The sequence below is a fragment of the Chelonoidis abingdonii genome, chromosome 8 (assembly GCF_003597395.2).
Source record: "Chelonoidis abingdonii isolate Lonesome George chromosome 8, CheloAbing_2.0, whole genome shotgun sequence".
Taxonomy (NCBI): Eukaryota; Metazoa; Chordata; order Testudines; family Testudinidae; genus Chelonoidis; species Chelonoidis abingdonii.
In genome coordinates, this window is record NC_133776.1 from 99,733,023 (window position 1) to 99,752,718 (window position 19,696).

The 19,696-nt window shown below is 42.8% G+C and overlaps 1 protein-coding gene across 2 annotated transcripts in view; it reads left to right on the forward strand.

The window, feature by feature from the left end:
• The window catches only part of FGF13 (fibroblast growth factor 13), a 327,822-nt gene that overhangs the window by 160,085 nt on the left and 148,041 nt on the right, over positions 1 to 19,696 (forward strand). The window contains exon 3 of one of the 2 annotated variants that reach the window (XM_032773206.2): positions 12,494 to 12,661. The exons of the other annotated variant lie outside the window; for it this stretch is intronic. Coding sequence (XP_032629097.1) covers positions 12,494 to 12,661 — 168 coding nt within the window. The remainder of the gene's footprint in view (positions 1 to 12,493; positions 12,662 to 19,696) is intronic. 2 annotated transcript variants of the gene reach the window in all.

The window sequence follows — 19,696 nt, forward strand, 5'->3', positions numbered from 1 at the left end:
CCATGCCAGGCTGCTTCCTCTATCCCCCAACTTACACCAAAAAAGTTCACTGCAAGTCTAATGGCCTTTCCCACTGATGGCAGATGAAAAGAGGGGAGAAGCTAACACCGGCAACTTCAGTGCTGCTCCTTTTGATAGCAAGGACTAAACTGTAGGGTTTCATGTCTGTGTTGTAATCAAGCTGCGACTGGTCAGCCATTAAAACAGAGCAGGTGTGTGCTGCCGTGTGAGCATGTCTCCGTACCCCCAGTTTATCCATGCTTGTCTATCAAGTCCTCGTAACACTCCAGCATGTTCATAGCTCCTAAAACCATTGGCTTCAATGGACACGTGACTCTTAACAACCCACCCTAGACAAATGACTGGGAGACCTTAAGGAAATCTGCTATCTGCTGTAGTGTTTAAAGTACCCAGGCTGTTTGGAAGTGGTGGACTTGAGCTCAGCTTACTAGCAGAAACCCACATCAAGCAGATAGGGAAGCAGTATTTTCTCATGAAGGGACAATTGTTGCATGACTTCCTGACTCAGTTAATTGGACTGCAGTGATAAATGCGAGTGGGTGCACATGACACACAGGATGAGCAAAGAGGACTGGGATGTATGAGAAGGGAAAGGATGCAGCTTTACGTTTAGAGAGAGAATTCCATACCAAACTAATGAGCTTTCTCAGCTCCCATAAGGAACTTCAATTAATCTGACAGCTCTTTGGCAGGGCAGGGCTGGAGCGTGCTGTGTAGGAGCTAGAAATTAAGGATTGGTTCTGCAGAAGACTGACCTAAAGGTGGCTACAAATAGCTAGTTTGGGAAAGGAAATAGAATTGCATGATTCTGGTCAAACTGTGCTATCATACATGGTCACAGTAAAGTTGAATTGATAGACGCATCACAGAACGCTGGGGAGATTTCAGAGTTAACCAAAAGCAGTTTGGTTGTAGATGAATCCCTGGGATGTCCAGAAAATCAGGTTAAGTCCAGAAATGTAAGCACAAATGATGTCCCAGCAAGAGAAGGAAATGTGTCCAAACTGCATTTGTAGACAAATTTAGGACATTAGATGTGAAAGACAATTCATGTGCGATCAAAAATACAGCATTTAAAGAGGCTTAGTTGCTGTTTTCTTCCCGATCACAGTTCTGCTACACAACCAGAGAGAAGGCTTTAGCCAAGCTTAAAAAGAACATTGCAAACAATGAGTTGAACTTTCCAGATTCTATCTGAATAAACTCAAAATTCTGTATGTTCTGGGATCAGGAACTAGCGCTCAGATTATTTGATACAATGTAAGACAATATTCAAGAGAAGGATTCTGAAACAGAAATAAAATATTGAGTGACACATAGTTTGTGAATTCAGTCCGTTTCATTTTTATCTTCATTTCACTGAAGGCATATTTTGTGCAAAAAGTGTCTCATTCCTCTCTGATGGCTGGACTGTAAGAGGAAAACTACCAACTAATGCTACCATTTACTGGAGTTATTTCTTTAGTTCAAGTGATAGAGGTCTGTGCTGGGGCATTATCTGTTCCAGATTCAAAACACCATTTATAGCCTGTGTTGGGCTCATTGTGGATGAGTACCGAGAGCAGAGATGCAATGGACTTTGCAATAAGTACTATTAACCTAATGCTGTTTAAGTTAACTGGGATGGTGGAAATCCATCTGAGGTCTTAAAAAACCCTCGAAGGATTGTAGTCTGACTATCTAGGCCTCATGAATTTTAAAAGGGGTGGAGTTTTGTGAATATGTTCCAAATTCTGCTGTTTCCACATGTAGTGGCTTTCTGGGAGTCAGTGAAGTGGTCCAACTGCTTTCCCTCAGGTCAGGCAAACAGAGACAGGAGGAATTTCTGCTAAGTAGATATTCAGGAACTCTGCTTTAGGGACCCACAAGACATAGTTAGTATTAGGCTTCGGCACAGCTCTTTAGGGATTATTTGGGAGCAATAACTAGCATCCTGGGCAGTCACTGGTGATTTTTAAAAATCTCTGATTGAAAATTGTCATCTACCCCACTGCAGAAATTGGAGCACAGCACCCCTAGTTCCACCACCACTGGGCTACTAGCTAATACCTAGACTTAATTCAGATCGGCAGTGTGAACCATTGTTGGTTCAGATAGTACAATGCTCACCATACCTTAGATAACCAGATTGGTTTCCCCAATATTTGTAAGTACTTAGATTTTCCAAAAAGGCAATGCCCCCATCTTCAAATGCCCACTATGTTTAAATAGATTAAACTGAATCCATTGTAAATCCATGTAGAATGAACTACAATAGTCATGTCATATTTCAGGCAGTCGGCCATCAGTTGCTAACTCCATCTTAATGAGGAGCTTCCATGTGTAAGGAGAATGAGTGCTGGTCAGGATCTGAATTTTGATGGGGGGAGGAGGAAGCCTAGGGTTGAATTTCATTAAAAATGTCATGAGATTATTTTCCTGTTTTTCAACCACTTCCAGAGTGAATTGATTTTCAACCGTGTTTGATTGCAGTGGAACCACTGAAGCAGTGTGGCACTGCACATTGGCAGTAAAAGTTAAAGACTATAGTCCTTTGTGATTTGCATGATATCATCTGCCATTATTAGAAACCAAGCAAAACACACCCAAACACACTCCCTCAAACTTGTGAACATGCAAACAGGATATTAGCCAGATAACAAGATTTTGAGTTTTTAATATTGCTCTGGCAGACCTACTGCCTTGACAGCACATCAGGAAGGAGGAGCTGGGCAAAGCCATGTGGAGAGAATTGCACAGATGGGTCTTGTTATCATTAAGAGGATTTGAGTGTGTGGCAACTCCAGAACAGCTTTAAAAAAAAAATTAGCTGTACGTAGTTTGTAATACATAGTACACAAATGGGTTCATTACGCTGTCCAGATGGCTATAAAAATTTACACCAGCAACTGGAATTAATCATACGGAAAACAAAGCAGCTAATGAAAAGAAGCACCAGGGCTCTTTACTGTATATGTGCCTAACAGACCTTTGTAGCTACCAAATACAGTGAAAAGGCAAACTACAATAGAACAATATACACAGTCACTCTATCTGCAGTCTATGCCGCAGGCATTGCCCTGAAATATAATGTTATGGTCCCCTCTGCCTGTGCAGAACCCTATTGAAGCCCACTCGCTGTGAATATGAAGTACCATTAATGCCCATCACATTATCCCTTGCCATCTGATTTTTTTTTTCCATATCTGCACTGACTGGAACTGCTTCAAGTTTAAGTCTTGGGAACTTTTCATTTACTGTAAAGACACCTGATTCAGCGTGTGTTCTGAACACTTCCTTTTGTTGTATTAGTCAGAAGTTCCTAAAGTAATGCGCACGGTATGATCCCATTGAGAAAACGCAATGTACAAGGACCAGTGACGTCAATGAGCATTGGATCAGGCCTATAGGAGGATGTACTTTCAATAGCCTTACTTCTAGAGCCAGCATTTCGTGTGCGCCAAGTGTCACACATGAAGGATTAATGTATTTACACAAGAATGGCCATACAGGATCAGACCAATGGTCTATATAGCCCAGTCCTGTCTTCCAACAGTGGCCAATGCCAAATGCTTCAAAGGGAATGAACAGAACAGGGCAATCAAATGATCTATCCCCTGTCATCCAGTTCACACATCTGGCAGTGAGAGATTTAGGGACATCAAGGTGGTCATCTTGGCTAATAGATAAGTTCATGAAGGATAGGTCCATCAATGACTAATTCTTTTTGGACCCCACTTATAGCTTTAGCTTTGGCCTTGACAACATCCCCTGGCAACTAGTTTTGTAGTTGAGCACTGTGTGAAGAATTACTTCCTTTTTGTTTTTTTTTAAACCTGCTATTTATACATTTCATTGGGTGACCCCTGATTCCTGTCTTATTTGAAGGAGTAAATAATGCTTTTTCTCCACTTATTCATGACTTACAGACCTCTGTCATATCCCTGTTTCGTAGTCTCATTCCAAGCTGAACAACCCCAGTCTTTTTAGTTTCTCCTCATATGGAAACTGTCCCATACCCTTAATCATTTTTATTGCCTTTCTCAGTATTTTTTCCATTCTAATCTATCTTCATTTGAGATAAGGTGACCAGAACTGCACACAGTATTCAAGGTATGGGTGTACCCTGGATTTATATAGTGGCATTATATTTACTGTCTTATAATCTGTCCCTTTCCTGATGGTTCCTAACTTTCTGTTGGCTTTTTTGACAGCTGCTGCACATTTTCAGAGAACTATCCACAATGACTCCAAGATCTTTCTTGAGCATTAACAGCTAATTTGGATCCTAGCATTTTGTGTATATATAGTAGAATTATGTTTATCTGTATAGTGGAGATTAGGTTTTCCAATGTGCATTTCTTTGCATTTATCCACATTGAGTTTCATCTGCCATTTTGTTGCCCAGACATATCCAGTTTTGTGAGGTTTCCATTGTAACTCTTTGCAGTCTAATTTGGACTTAACCATCTTGAGTAATTTTGCATCGTCTGCAAGATTTGTCACCTCACTGTTTATTCCTTTTTTCCAGATCATTTATGCATATGTGGAACAACACAGGTCCCAGCACAGATCCTGGGGGAACCCACTGTTTACCTCTCTGCATTCTAAAATGATCATTTCTTCCTACTCTTTGTTTCCTATTTTTTAATCTGTTACTGATCCATGAGAGAACTTTCCCTCTTATCCCATGACTGCTTACTTTGCTTAAGAGCCTTTGGTGAGGGACCTTGTCAAAGGCAATCTGAAAGTCCAAGTACACTCTATCAACTGGATCATCCTTGTCCGTATATCTATTGACCCCCTCAAAGAATTCTTATAGATTAGTAATGCTTGATTTCCCTCTGCAAAAGCCGTGTTGACTCTTCCCCCAACAAATAGTGTTCATCTATGTGTCTGATAATTCTATTCTTTACTATAGTTTGAATCAATTTGCCTGATAATGGAGTTGCACTTATCAGTCTGTAATTCTGTAATTGCCAGGATTGTCGCTGGAGCCGTTTCAAAAAATTGGTGTCACTTTAGCTATCCTCCTGTTAGCTGGTACAGAAGCTGATTTAAGTGACAGGTTATGTACCACAGGTAGCAGTTCAGCAATTTCACATTTGAGTTCCTTCAGAACTCTTGTATTTCCCATTGTATTTTTTTTAAGATTTCATTCAATCATAATTTAACGATTCTAGACCTTATTCCAACTTCTCTCTTCTGTTTTCTCTCTCTCATTTTCCTGATATTCTCTCTCACACCCACACATGTTAAGTTTAAGTTGCAAGAAAATGATGGAAGACAGCACTGATGTTGTGTTTTGTTTCCTCATCTGTAAAATGGAGATGATGAAACTGAGCTCCTTGTGGAGTGCTTTGAGATCTACTGATGAAAAGAGCTACATAAAAGCTAGCTGCTGCTATTATTATTATTATTATTATTATTATTATTATTAAGCCAAGACAGTAGTTCTCCTGGAAGAATAATGTACTGCAGATAAAGAGCAAGAGGGTGTCGACATCTTGGGTCTTATTACATTCAAAACTGCCAACAGGAATCAAAGAAGGAGAACCTCAAGAAGGAAGTAATTCATGTGTCAAGTCACCTAGAGAGGGAAGTCAAAGTACAGCTAACCCAGAGAAGGGACAGATCCAAAATAATGTTAGATGTATAGTACCAGGACTGGAGAGTTTCCTAGCAAGCTTGTCAGGGCTGGGGAGATTGCGTTTTCCAGGATATTAAACCTTTGCATGTGGCCAAAGATAAAATGTCGTCTTTTACCCTGTGATACCTTGAGCTTTGTGGTTAAAGAGCTAGAGGTATCCATGGGTAAAACTGATAGCCAGCTAAAGGTAACACAGACCATAGATTTAAGGTGTACAGCTTCAGTTTCCTCACAGTAGCAAAAGGATGTGTTCTTGTCATTTTATCACGCACAGAATTATGGGGGAAGAGTAGCTCAGTCAGAATCATAACCAAGGCTTTGAAAACTATGGAAAGATTTATAGTCTAATGACCGTTGGTGTTACAAAGTCTAGAAATTTTAGGCTGGATTATTCTGACTCAGAAGTAATGGGACATAAATAAAAAAAATCCTGAGTTTTTAGCTAGTGCATTATTTAATGCCAATGTGTTTGAGCGAATCTGAAGAAGGATTGTGATGGAAGCATACTTGTCCCTGACCACTGTAATTTCACTCCATGACTGAGAGAACAGGGAAACTTTTTCTTTCTGGCTTTTTCCCCTTAGGGGTTTTTAAAATAAAAAGCCAAGGGATGTGGCACCGAGTGATATTACGTTTACCTAGTTGAATTTTTTGCCTTGGGAAATATATGGGTAACTGCAGCTATTTTATGCTAATGGCTTAATAAATGGCTTTTGTGGGTATGCTCTTTATCTGCAGTTGCTGCATTATTTTTGTGCTGTTCCATTTAACTTAGGCCACATTAACCATCATGTTCTTTAAAACAACTCCACTCAGCATTTCTTTAGCACGTTGCACTTGAGGATCTCCAAGCACTTGACAAACATTAATTGTGCCTTGCCGTGGCCCTGTGAAGTATGTAGGGTAAGAGGTGTTGTCCTTGTTTTACGGATGGGGAAACAGAGGCAAAGATGGATCGTATGACTTGCCCTTGGACACAAAGCAAGTCAAGGAATATAATTACGCAACTGTAATAGAACAGTGACTACACAGACATTCTAGTCTAGAGCATGCTGTCAGCATGGGAAACATAGCAAGGGGCAGTGCAAAGCTTTACTACACTGAGAGATTGTGGAAAACTGGGAGGCATTCTACCTCCATGAAACTCAGTGAGTTTAATCCATTGAATTTCTGGAGTGATCATTAGACACTTCAGTTGTAGATCTGTCATCAGTCTTCACCAACTGCTGGAAATACTACTAAGACCTTCAGTTCTCTCATCATCTTCATTTGGGGCACAGGGGTCTTTTTTGTGTATGTGTATGTATCAGTGTGTGTATACACACACACACACACACACACACACACACACACACACACACAATCACTTATGCTCAGTGTTGTAGGTTTATTTTGGTTTATTTTCACATTGCATTTGTTAAGAATACATATCCCATGTTTTCCTCCTGACGTTTCATGTACTCTGAGTGATGGAGTTAGTAATTTCTGGAAGTTAATCACACTAGTAGTGGTATTCTTGTAGATATGCTGTGCTATATATTGTCCTCTTTGGGCCTGATCCAATGCACAATGAAGTCAATGGGAGCCTTTTATGCTTTGCCACAGCCAGTCTAAAGAATTATCAGCTGTGTTTTGCTTTTAAATATAGGAACACTTCAGGCATTAAAATGGTCTTGATTTAATAATGCCATATGGATGCTATGCTCAAAGAGTGGTTGAAGAATACTAGACATGTATCTGTACTGGAGTCTGGTATATAGGAATTGGGGAGTATTGCTTTAAATAGTTTCTGAGCTTCTAGCATCTTCTGTGTTTCAAAACCTGGCCAGTGCACCCAAAGGCATGTGTAACTAGGCATTACTTATTGAGTATATTTAGTCACCGCAGTTATTTGGGTCCCAACATGGCACTGGTTTCTTCATATTGTGCTTTATTGCATAAAGAGCAAAAGACACAACAGGCAGCCACTGCTTCAGTTTGTGCCAAATGCAGTAGGCAATCCATCTGAGTAGTGTAGCTTCAGTGATAATGAAGGCGCCTAGATTTATTTGCATACCGAGTGTCGCTGTTTGCATGGAAGTTCATTCAGTTATTCTTTACATTCCCGTTTAGGTATGGTTGGGAGTGTGCAGATTGCTTAGCTCGTGAATGTCACTGACCTGCATTTTGGCATTTTTTTTTGTTCCCCCCACCTCTCAAGATTCACCTGATGGGTTCAGCTAGTATTTCCTAGTTTGTTTTTCCTGTTAGTGAACTGATTTTGAGGTTCTGCTGCTGTGAAATTTTCCTCTCATTTTCTGTTTGTGCTTATATCCTTCATGAAGTGCACAGAGAAATCACTGCAGTGTAGCACTCCTCTGTGTTTATTCCTTCATGAAACAGTGGATTTGATCAGTTTCTGCAAGCTCGTTGCATTAGACTGTGCTGTTCAACGTTTCGCACTAATTGGCGCATCCGGGATGTAATTGAGGTCCTTTACATGTGTCTGTAACCTTCCTTTCAGTGGCTTCCTTAAGTTGTACGACTGTCGTTGCACCATGAAATAGGAGACAGTAATCTTTTTCTAGTTCTGTAATAAATTCTCTGTCTGACTTTAAGCCATTCATCATGTTAAGAAAAGGTTTAGCTACTGCTTTCAAAATGATGACATTGATTATGTCACTCATACATCATTCAGCATTAAAATTTTATTAGAATTTGTTTCTAAGACTGACTCTGGATGTTAATGATCTAATGATTCCTACTGTGCAGAGCATAATGACAAAGTCCAATTTGTCTTGTAAATTGGCATAATGCACCTATTTCCGATGACTTCAGTGCACCTAGGCTGATTTCCACCAGCTGAGGATTTGGACCTCAATTTCTCTATTTAAATTTAAATTAACTGAAAATAAATGTGTTTTGGAGAAGACAAAGACTAGGGCAAGGGTCTAAAACTCAATTTACCTTAGGGCCAGTGCCAATGTCACTCATGCTACCCAGAACTTGCCCCCCCAAAACTCTGCCCCCCCCAAAAAAAATTCCACCCCCCACCTGCCTAAGGCTCTGGGACAGAGTTTGGGTAGGGGAGGTGGTCTAGGGTAGCGGATTAGGGTGCAGGTTCTGGGAGAGAGTTTGGGGGAAGGGGGAGGGAGTGCAGGCTCGGGGAGGGGGGAGGAGGTGCAGCACTTAGCTGGGGCTCTAAGGCAGGGCGGGGCATGCTTCTCCGCAGGCACCGCCCCTGCAGTGTCCCATTAGCTTCAGGGGTGCTTGGGGCGGGGGCAGCATGTGGAGGAATGGCCCCGCCCCACCCTTGGGCCACAGGGAGGGGCTGGCAGCCACTGGAGCGAGCAGGGGCCCCTGAGGGGGGAGTGTGAGCTGGGACTAGGGGATTGATAATGCCTGTGCTCTTAGTTCCCTAGGTCTGTGGTTCACACTGTGACGAGTTTGGGCTGATCAAAAGTGATTCTCTGACAACTGCTTTGTGTTTCTGTAAGAATTAATAGATAGAACATCCCAGCCTTGGTTTGAATTGATAGGGCCACTGGCAATGTCCACTGGTAATTAACTGGCCTTTTCATTTGGCTTTCTCAAAGGTCATGCACCAAACTGGTGCTAGATGTGGGGGACGGATGGGGGTGGGGAGGGGAAGCATGCATTGGTACTGCTTATACCAGGGGTAGGCAAACTACACCAGATCCAGTCCCTCAGGGCTTTGGGTCCATCCCGCACCGCCACCGGCACCACATCCTTGCAGCCCACGTGTGGGGGGTCAGAGGGTTCCATGCGTTGCCCTGCCTCCAGGCACCGCACCCCGCAGCTCCCATCGGCCGGGAACAGGGAACCGCGGCCAATGGGAGCTTCGGGGGAGGTACTTGGAAGCACAGTAAGGGCAGCACACATGGAGTCCTCCGCCCCTCTCTCTCCCAGGGGACGCAGCGCTTCCTGGAGTGGTGCACCCCTTCTGCACCCCAACCCCCTTCCCTGAGCCCCCTCATACACCCTGCAGCCCTCCTGCATCCCAGCCCCCTGCCGTAAGCCCCATCATACACCCTGCAGCCCTCCTGCATCCCAGCCCCCTGCCCTGAATCCCCTCCTGCAGTCCGCACCCCTCCTGTACCCCTTCCCTGAGCCCCCTCATACACCCTGCACCCCTCCTCTGCCCCAATCTCTTGCCCTGAGCCCCTTCCTGCACACCCCACACTCCATCCCACACCCCTACCCCGGCCCTGCATATAATTTCCCCACCCAGATGTGGCCCTTGGCACAAAAAGTTTGCCCACCTCTGGCTTATACGGTCTCTATTCTGTGCATCATAATTTTAAAATGAACAGAATCCATCTTGAAAGTTGATTGGCTGGTGTTTGGTTTTTTGTGTTTCTGGGAGTATCCTGAGCATTTAAAACAAATGCCCCACAGTTAACCAAGTAACCAGGTCAGTACACTGGGAAGATTAAGTCTACCTCATTACTAGAGTACCTCTGCTCTACCCCATTGCAAGTACCTACCCACCCATTCCCCTTGCCACTGGCAAATCTTCTTGCTCACTTGTTGGAAAACAGTGTAAGCTGTTCTCCCGCCCAATTCTCCTTTCTGGCAGTCAGCAAACCTCTCTCCTCGGTCACCTTGCAAGCAGCAGGCCTTCCTCCCGGCCAGTGCTTCTATCTACCAATAACTAGTTGCTCTCTTATTTGTAGCAACTAGCTGGCTTGCTTCCTCTCTGTACAAACATAGAGCCCAATACTGCAAGATGGTAAGCACCTTGTATGCTATGTTGAGTTCCTTCATCTTATCTGGAAGCTAAGAGCTCTCTGCATCCCTCTAAAGAGGCTCAGCATCTTGCAGGATCAGGCCGACTCCACATTTCCTGCCCCTGGCTGATGATATGACAGCAGGGTATGTCTTGCTACTGATCAGCTGGCTGGCTGTTTGAAGGTAATGTTCATCTCCCTTCCCTCCTGGCTAATAATGTTCAACAGCCGCGCACTGTATCCTTTATTTTTGTAAATGCCACAGGGATCATCATCCGGTCATTGCACCATTGACGTCAGGAGCATTGCACACAGGTCGCTTGCCACCTTACACAATTTTTTGTTCTAGTAGAAAAGTTCTAGGGATAGTGATTTCTGCACAGCATTTCCTGCGGCGGAACAGCCAGCTGGCGTTAATGGCCCTTGACGCATCTTGGACCTCCAGCTCCTCCCAGCCAGTGATGACTCCCAGAAATTGCCCCACAGCTCCGGAGCTGTCAACCCCAGCCCCTTTCATGCCCACAAAGTCCCCTTTAAATAAAGCCAAACCAAAGCAAGGATTGTTAAGAGAGCAATTATCCAGCAGTCCAGACCCTGCGCTCCAACGACCCTGTTGCTTGTTTCAAATCTGTTATATTTTCCTAATAAGTTCATGAATCACTTTTAATGTACTTTCCCTGGATTATATGTGTACGTAACTGGTGCTGCCTCTCATATAATGAAGCAACAGCAGTCTTGGTCCAAGGCCTTTCCTGGGGAATCATGAGCACTTGAAAGAAAGTGATTGCTCATAGTGCAACCCAGAACCACTAGCCTGGTTACTTATCCCCAAGGAATGACTAGCACTAAATTCCTTGCTTTCATTGATGGCTTAAGATTTCAACAATCAGGCAAGTGGGTTGTTTTTAGTGTGGGTGATGCAATTCCACTTGCTATCTATAAGGTGCTAATTAAAAATGAAAGCACATTAGCCTGTCAGATTGCTTGGGGCATCTGTCTAGACTCCAAACAGTGTATGATCTCATGTCTTGCTAGTATATTTGCACTGTTTATTCAGCATAGCATGTATGCTGTTAATGTTCTGGTCTTTGGGATTTTTTCTTTCAGATATTAATTTGAGGTTCTACACTCCACAGCTTCAGCTGAGATTTTATACTTCTCTAGACAGTCGCAAATATCTAACTAGAATATAAACTTTCTTAACAATGAGATAGGCACTGCTCCTGACAAAGGTCTGCATTTTAAGGCCAAAATCCCAAGATCACTGCATTTCTAGGTGAGGAGTATGGATAGCTTCCTTAGCTAATAGAATAGCATTTTGACCCTCTAACTATATAACATTGTCAATGATTCAAAAGCTAGCTATTTCCGTATGTCCCAATTTACTGCTTAATACAATGATTTGATTTCAGAAAATAATTCCAGATATATGCCATCCATAGTATCAATGGGAATATTGATTTAAAAGGACAACTGGAAAAGCCATAACAAAATTAACATGCACTCTTTGTGCTTCTACTTTTTTATCCATTTGAAGGCGATAGTCCATTCATTGGATTATCATCCTTGCTGTGAGGAATTGCCTGTTATTACTGATCCTACTAGAGACCTCTTCTGTTGTACTGTGGGGAACAGAGAAGTGTTGGAGCTGCATTGCAGATATGGCAGTGTGGCTTACTTACATTATAAACTCAGGTGCAGAATATATAATCTGTAGGTTAGACAATGGCATGCTCTCTTTCAGTTTTCCTTAACCTGCATGCAGAATACAGCATGTATTGCCGGAGACCATAGAGGATACAGAGTAGATAGCCTGTTACACTTTCTGCAACAGCTCATTATGATGGTACTTTTTCATTAGGATGAAGGTTGCATGAAACAAGATAAAGGACAAATGTTTATGAGAAGTGTTATTTTATCAAAGTAAACTATCCCAACCCCTCTCCTCCATCAGCACCACAAAACCTTTTTAATGCTTTTCATCTTTTTTTCCTCGCGACCAATGTTTCTCCCTCTTTTCCTTCCCCACATCACATTATATAGTTTAAATACGTCTCTAGATTTCTTCCGTTAAACTCTAACTTGAGTTCATTTTGTTATGTGGTGACCACAGTTATGGATGACGCAACCCCTGGCACACAGGAGTACATTATGTTACGGCAAGATTCCATCCAATCTGCGGAATTAAAGAAAAAAGAGTCCCCTTTTCGTGCTAAGTGTCACGAAATCTTCTGCTGCCCACTGAAGCAAGTGCACCTCAAAGAGAACACAGAGCCGGAAGGTTTGTGCACTATGGATCCATGTTTTGTTTGTTATGATACTTTTATTTTTAGTGTACGTGTCCCTCTAGTGTGCTGTGTGTTTTTCAGCCTGTGTCAATATAGTGCAACTGATACAGGAAGCGTTATGCGCTTCATGTCCCCCTTTGCTTGCCTGTTAATGTCTGATTCCGTCTATCACCGGACACTGTATAGTACAAACCATATACAGTATTATAGGCAAGAAGTAAGATTGTGCTGCTTTTCTCAAATAAAGTTTGTTTATTTCAGCTCTCATCATTACACTGCCCTTTTTTGGCTGCCAAAAGTTGCTTGCTACTCGAAACGGCATAAATCCCTAGTCAGTTTCTCGCCCCGACATTTCTGAAGCTGCGCTCTGCTGAAACTAACGGCACTCAGAACTAGATTCCCCTTGTCCCCAGCTCCTTCCACCCCATAAGGCTTCTGCATACTGCTGCAGGAATGCTCATAACAGCTGTACTTCAGTGAAGGAGGATAACACATTGTATGTAATGCACGCCCTGTTGCATTTTGAGAAAATGAAATGCATGCATAGAGGAAACTGAGTCAAATGCTTTCCTTTTCAGATAAAGTAAAGGTATGGACAAATCTACCTGTTATTCACTCAAGTAAAACTATTAATAAGTTATTCGTCTCTTTCACGGGTTGCGGTAGTATGTAAGATGAAGCTATCTTTAAAAGATGTAATTATATTTAACGTTTTGTCTTGTTCTTCTGTATGTGTTTTTTTCATTACTGCCTCAAATCCCACCTGGTAAGCCTCCCACTTTTTGTGTAAGCTTCAGTATATGGAACTAACTGCCATGATAAATAATGTCACTACTTGATGAAATACTTAGGGCTGGATCCTGTTTTGGTTGAGTTTCACTGGCAATGTAAAAGCAAACAGATCTGAGCCCTTAGTCAAATCTGGCTTGTATTTCTCTGTATCTAATGATGGCCACTGCTGGTGCAGTTGTTGAGCTGCTACCATTAGCACCCAAAGATTTCACTCAACTGCAGGCTGCTACCATTTATTGCATCAATAATGCTCGCACCAGTGTTAGAAGATGACTTCTCTCCATCACTAAATGCTTTTCTACCAGAAGCGACAGCTTTACTAATATCACATGGTAGGCCATTCAGAAATGTACCACATGAAGCAAAAACTGATGTGTGTGTGGGCAGGGGGGGAGGAAGGGGTTATTTCTCTCAGGATGTGACTTTTTTAAAATCAGGTTTAGAAACATTGAACTCAATTCTCCTCCTTTGAGACACATTGTGCGTTTCTTCTTTGTCCATACTCAAATCTCCTGTTGAAGTCAAGGAGAGTTTTGCTTGTTTAGAAACTGGAAGGATTTGGCCATCTGAGTGCAAGTTCACATGAGAACCTGAGTTCCTCCGAGTGACTGGTTCATGGCTGTGAACGTTTTCAGTGAGTAAATCAGTATTTTACACTCTGACCAAAAGGTCAAGAGAAAAAGTATGTATGGTGGTGGTGTACCTTGAGTACTGTCTTCTACTAAGGAGCTGAGCCCTATGGAAGCATGGTGCAGTTGGAGATTAAAGCACTGCACACCTGCCAGGAGAAGCTTGAAGCTTCAGGCCCTAAGTAAAGACCCAAAGAGTGAAAATTGTGCCTTATTTTTGACTGAAAGCTTACAGTTGCTGTTACTGGTTCACTGTTTGAGATACTGTTTTTCTCTCCTATAACAGCTGTGCAAGTCCTTTTCCACAACATATGGTATCGTTAGATTGTTCTCCCTGAAAATCTATAGTATGAAAAGAGAAAAGCCTTTCATCTTCTGTTGCATTATGAAAGGATTAATGTCTTTTTTTTTAATTCCCTCTCCCCCCCTGAGTTTTTTGCATTTAGACAAGGCACAACTGTATTGGCTAACCCACAACCCTGAAGACGCTCTGTATTTCATAGGGGTATCATATCCATGGACTTTTGGGAGGTAACTTCTATTGTTGCATGGCTTACATGTTTTTTATGAAAGGCATCGCCTGGGGTCAGAGTGAAAAATATACATGCAAAATTTCTTTTAGCCTCTTCTGGCTCCAAAGTAGCTCAGGGCTACAGTGGTGGAGTGTCTATGAATTGGCTGGCAAGAGTGTTAGACCCACTTCAGGGCTCATTGTGTCATCTTCAGTGCTCTCTTGGCATAGAGCCAAAGAATCTTGAGCATAAAGTGATGAAGTTCTGCTCTCGGTGCAAACTTAGAATAATATCATTGAAGTCAATGGAGCATCTGAAGCAAACTTTAGCCCAGTAACACAGGTCCAACGGTTAACCTGAAAGCAGACCTAACATGTTGTCTGAAAATAAAGAATTACTCATACGGAGTTATAAATAATACAATATACATTTTCCTAAAGGCACTGGAAAATGTCATTGAGTTGTTAATGTGAGAGGCTGCGCAGAGCAGAGATATTAAGGTCTACAGGATAATAATATTGTCGTCTTTAAAGAGAAATCCAAATATGGAATTAACTAAGTCGCTGCTGAAAAATCTCTCCAACTTGAATGTCAGACTGTGGATTACATGGATTTCAAAGACTCTGGGAAGAATATAAAAATATACTTACGTTTTTTTTGAATATTGCCATAGGATTGTCTAGAAAATCGTAACTCCCTCAATTTCCTGTCATCACTTTGCCTCTCCATCTCACACCAATATTTGGAATCAGTTAGTTAATTTATGCTTTAGAATTTTGAGCTTATTGTTTGGGACTGGAGCTAGTTTGCTTACTAGCTGTGGGTCATCACAACGGGGTTCACAGTGCCAGGCATGTGATGCAGAAAGGTTGGATTGGTAATGAACATCCCTGGCTCCCTGCTGACACTACATCAACGGTTTCACTCAGCTGATGTACCCTGAATTCCCGTAAGGCAGTTTTGCCAATGATCTTGGATCTTATCACCAGATGAATCCTGGCATCGCGTGCTACTCATTAAAACCAGTTTCCTTCCCGTAACCCAGATGCTGTTTTTAAAGAGTTGTTTCTCTGTTGAGGCCTAACTGTTAGTGTCTCTGTCCAAAACTAACAGCTCCTACGCACCCTTCAAGGTAGGAGAGGTATTTTCCTATTCCCAAGGAAACTGAATAGCCCTTTTCTCCCGCGATGGCATCGGGATATAAACACCCTATCATAAGTCCACAGAATTACCTATATTTCCTGCCTCTTTCCCCTGACATCTTCTAGCCACTCTGAATCAATGTTTTGCTTAGACCTCACTTTAGGAGCAAAAGAATTGCAGGGCCTTTCAGGATGGTTTTGATGAGCGCCTGGCTCTCTGTGAGAAATTTTAAACCCCGTTTGATTTGTGAACAGTGTTGGTTTCTTTAAAAGTTAACCTGCCTCAACTGCTTATTGTTCATTGGACGCTACAAACATCAACTTGTGACGTCAATGTTGTGCCAGCTGCCAACCGTGATGCCACAGAGAGGCTTATGACATCACATGGGAATTAAGCAGCAGGAGAGAAGAGCTCTTGAGAGCCAGAGAACCTGTTTCCAGGCAGGTCAGCTTAAGGAATAAAGGATCAGGGAAGGGTTAGAACCAAAACGCAGAAGGGTAGATATATATGCAGAACTGTTTATAAATGGAGGGCCAGGGTCTGAGGCTGAAACACCCCCTTTGCTGGGGAGGAAGGCGGTCAGTGTTGTAGGGTACGCAGCATGGAAGCTCAGCTACTCCACAGTCCCAACCAGGAGAATCCCCCAGGGGTAAAGAGCTCATACAAACGAACTCTCTGGGCCCTGCCTTTGGGCCTCTGCAGCCCCCTTCCTGTGCAGTGGGGCAGAGGCTGTTCCTTTCTGGTACCCAAGGGAGAGGGAGTGGGGCAATCACTGCATGCCTCCAGGAACAGTTGCTTGTGGGAGGGCACCAGTGGGTATAGCAGTGCCGCGGTCTACTTAGCTCTAGTACTGGGAGTGGAGTAGGAAGAGAGAGCACTTGGGCTCCTCACTTCCTGCCTGGCTGCAAGTCAGCTGGGGTAACCCTAACGCCTCCTTTGCAAAGGGATGACCCAGAGAGGTACACATGAGGTTCAGCCACCAGCTTTGGCATTGATCAGCTTTGTCTAATTGTAGAAATAGTGGGCCAGCAGCAAAATATGGATCTGAATCCAGCCTTCCCAGAACTCAAAGGCTTGCAGATCCCAAGGGGTAGGTCGGGCCCATCTCTAGCATGACAATGTCTGTCTCATGAACTCTGGATCTGAAGGTACCATCCTTGATGTCCCAGGAGCCTTTGGAATAGCTAAAAGGAGAAAAGCTAGTTTTGTTCTGCAACCACTTAACTTTGTTTTTCTAGAGTCCTCCTCACAGTTTACAATGTCATGGATCTCTAGGAGGGCACAGATCAAGAGGAGTCAATATTATCTCTGGGTGCTGGCCCCTGGGTTTTTGTACATTCTTCATTGCTACTTTCAAGCAATGGCAAAATGCAGAGCAATTTTGTAGCTTCAGTCAAGCCAGGAATATGCTACTAGCATCAGAAAGGCCATCTGAGGTACATTTTGCAACTATTTGTTCTCTTAAATAGTTTAAACATAAGCTGCTGCTATCTTTACAAAACACGGTCACAGAAAGAGAAGTCTGCTTCTGGGAAACTAATCTGAGTTGTGTTAGTACAAAGGCTATAATGAAAGAATTTTTTTTTAAAAAACACCATTGGTTAGTTACAGTCCTATAATCAAGCGTTTGGCCTCTTGCCCACAGTTCTGTTTTCATGTGATTTTTTTTTTTTTTTGAGGGGGGTAACATTCAGCCTCCTTCAGGGCATACATAACCTTTTTACATGAAAAAGCAGACAAGCATGGCAAAGCCTGGATTGAAAAAAAAAATCTGTGATAGCAGCTTGTAATGAGATATGGCAGCTCCCCTCAGCCAACAGGAAACCTGATTAGATAGAAAAAGTTAAGGAGATGCTTGTTACATATTAACATCCATGCTTGCCCTGGTACTGGCTGAGTCCCTCTGTGCCTAGAAATAGAATGACTGACGCCACAACCGTTGCTTCTCCCAAGGGGGAGGAGAAAGGTATGACATATGGACAAATTGTGAGACAGATGGGCTGTTTTGTCCCACTTTTGTCACCAAAGGCAACGCCTGTTCTTCAGTTGGTCACACTGAATGTCCCTTTGGATGTTCACAGCATTGTGTGACTATTGATAGCAATGATAAGTGCCAGCTTTCTTCTCAAACAAATCAGTCCTATTAATCCAATTCCCTGGTTTAATTTTATTAATACCTGTGTAAATTAGTGGAGAATAAGGAGAGAAGGAGAAAGAATTCCTTTCTCAAGAAGACTGATTTATTTGAGATTGTGAAAAGTTTGAGGTCTTTAAACTAGCAAGTACATATTTTACACTAATAAAACCAGCTCCCCAATAAATCTCTGTGATCCCTCTGGTGAATAATAGAGATGGGCCCAAACTGCAAAATATGGATTGGGTCCAGAGCTCACCCGAAAGATGTTCGGATGTAGAGTTTGATTTGTCCCATTGTATGATACCAGCTATGAAGTTGGATCCCGAGTTCAAGGGTATTCAGAGCTGGGGATTTGGTTCCAACCCCTTGCTTGTAAGTAATCGCAACTCGTAATCTTCCAGAATGACTTCTACTTTTAAAAGGAATGAATGAAAGAACAGTGGCCAGGTTCACCAAAGCGCTCATAGGCAGATGGAACGGATCCCTTGTTACAGCAGCTAAGCTGTCTGCACTGGAGAAGTGATTCGACCTGTGGGCAGGCAGGCAGCGTCTCCCCCATTACCTGTGTCAGGGGACCAGGCCATGAAGTGTTTCTTTAATTCCTGCAAGGAGCAGCCAGTGCTGGTTTCTTTGAGAGCCCCACCCATCCAGTGTCCCTCACTTCTTTGGCTCCACAGCTACATCCCTAGGAGTAGGGGAAGTTGGAGATAGGTATATATCTCATAGAGCTGAAAGGAACCTTGAAAAGTCATCAAGTCTAGTCCTCTGCCTTCACTAGCAGGGCCATGTACTGTCCCTGACAGTTTGTGGGGTTTTGTTTTTTATTTATTTTTTTTGCCCCAGATCCCTAAATGGCCCCTCAAGGGATTGAACCCACAATCTTGGGTTTAGCGGGCCAATGCTAGTTCTAGCTAGTATGGGTGTTTCTCTTTTATTTGTTTGCCACAGCCAGATTTCCCACTGCCTGGGAAAAGCAGTGTAGATTCTGGGCTGAACCATGCCCAATGTAATTTCATTGAAGGGCCAAACCCTGCATGGTCATTTGTGGTTGCAGGGACATACTTAATAAGAAAGGATGGTCCAGTGGTTAGGACATTAGCCTAAGATCTGGGAGACCTGTTTCAAGTCCCTACTCTGCCACAGACTTCCTGTTGACCTTGGGTGAGTCACTTAGCCTCTCTGTGCCTCAGTTCCTCATCTGTATAATGGGGATAATAGCACTGCTCTTCCTCACCAGGGTGTTTTGAGGATAAGTGCATCAAAACTATGATGTACTCAGATACTACGCTGATGGGGTACCTTGAATATGATCTAAAAGTGCTGGCACAGACCACAAAAGCCAAAGTAGAGAAAGCTAGAGCTGATAATGACTTTTTCCAGATGAAAAAAGGCACAGCTGATTAAATCACAGTCTCTAACCTTATGTTTCAGGGATTGGGGTGTGTGTGAAGATGTTTCATTCATATTTATATTGAGTATTTAAAAAGAAAACAAAACCACAAACCAAGAACAGCACCAGCTGCTCAGTCCTGCCAGAGGCTGAGCCCTCCTGCTCTGAGCAAGCAGGTTTAAAGTTAAGCATGTGATTAACTTTAAACAGAGGAATACTGCCATGGGAGTCAAAAGGGAAGGCATGAGGTCAATGAGCTTGTAACTGAATGTGGTCTATGAAAACAGCCTGGGCCAGGCTCTGATCCCAGTGCAAATCCAGAGTAACTCTACTGACTTCAGGAGCTCTACCCCTTTTCCTTTGCCTACTTCCCTGAAAAATATATTGCTGAACATGTTTTAAGGTGTAAAATATCTAAGTCTTTG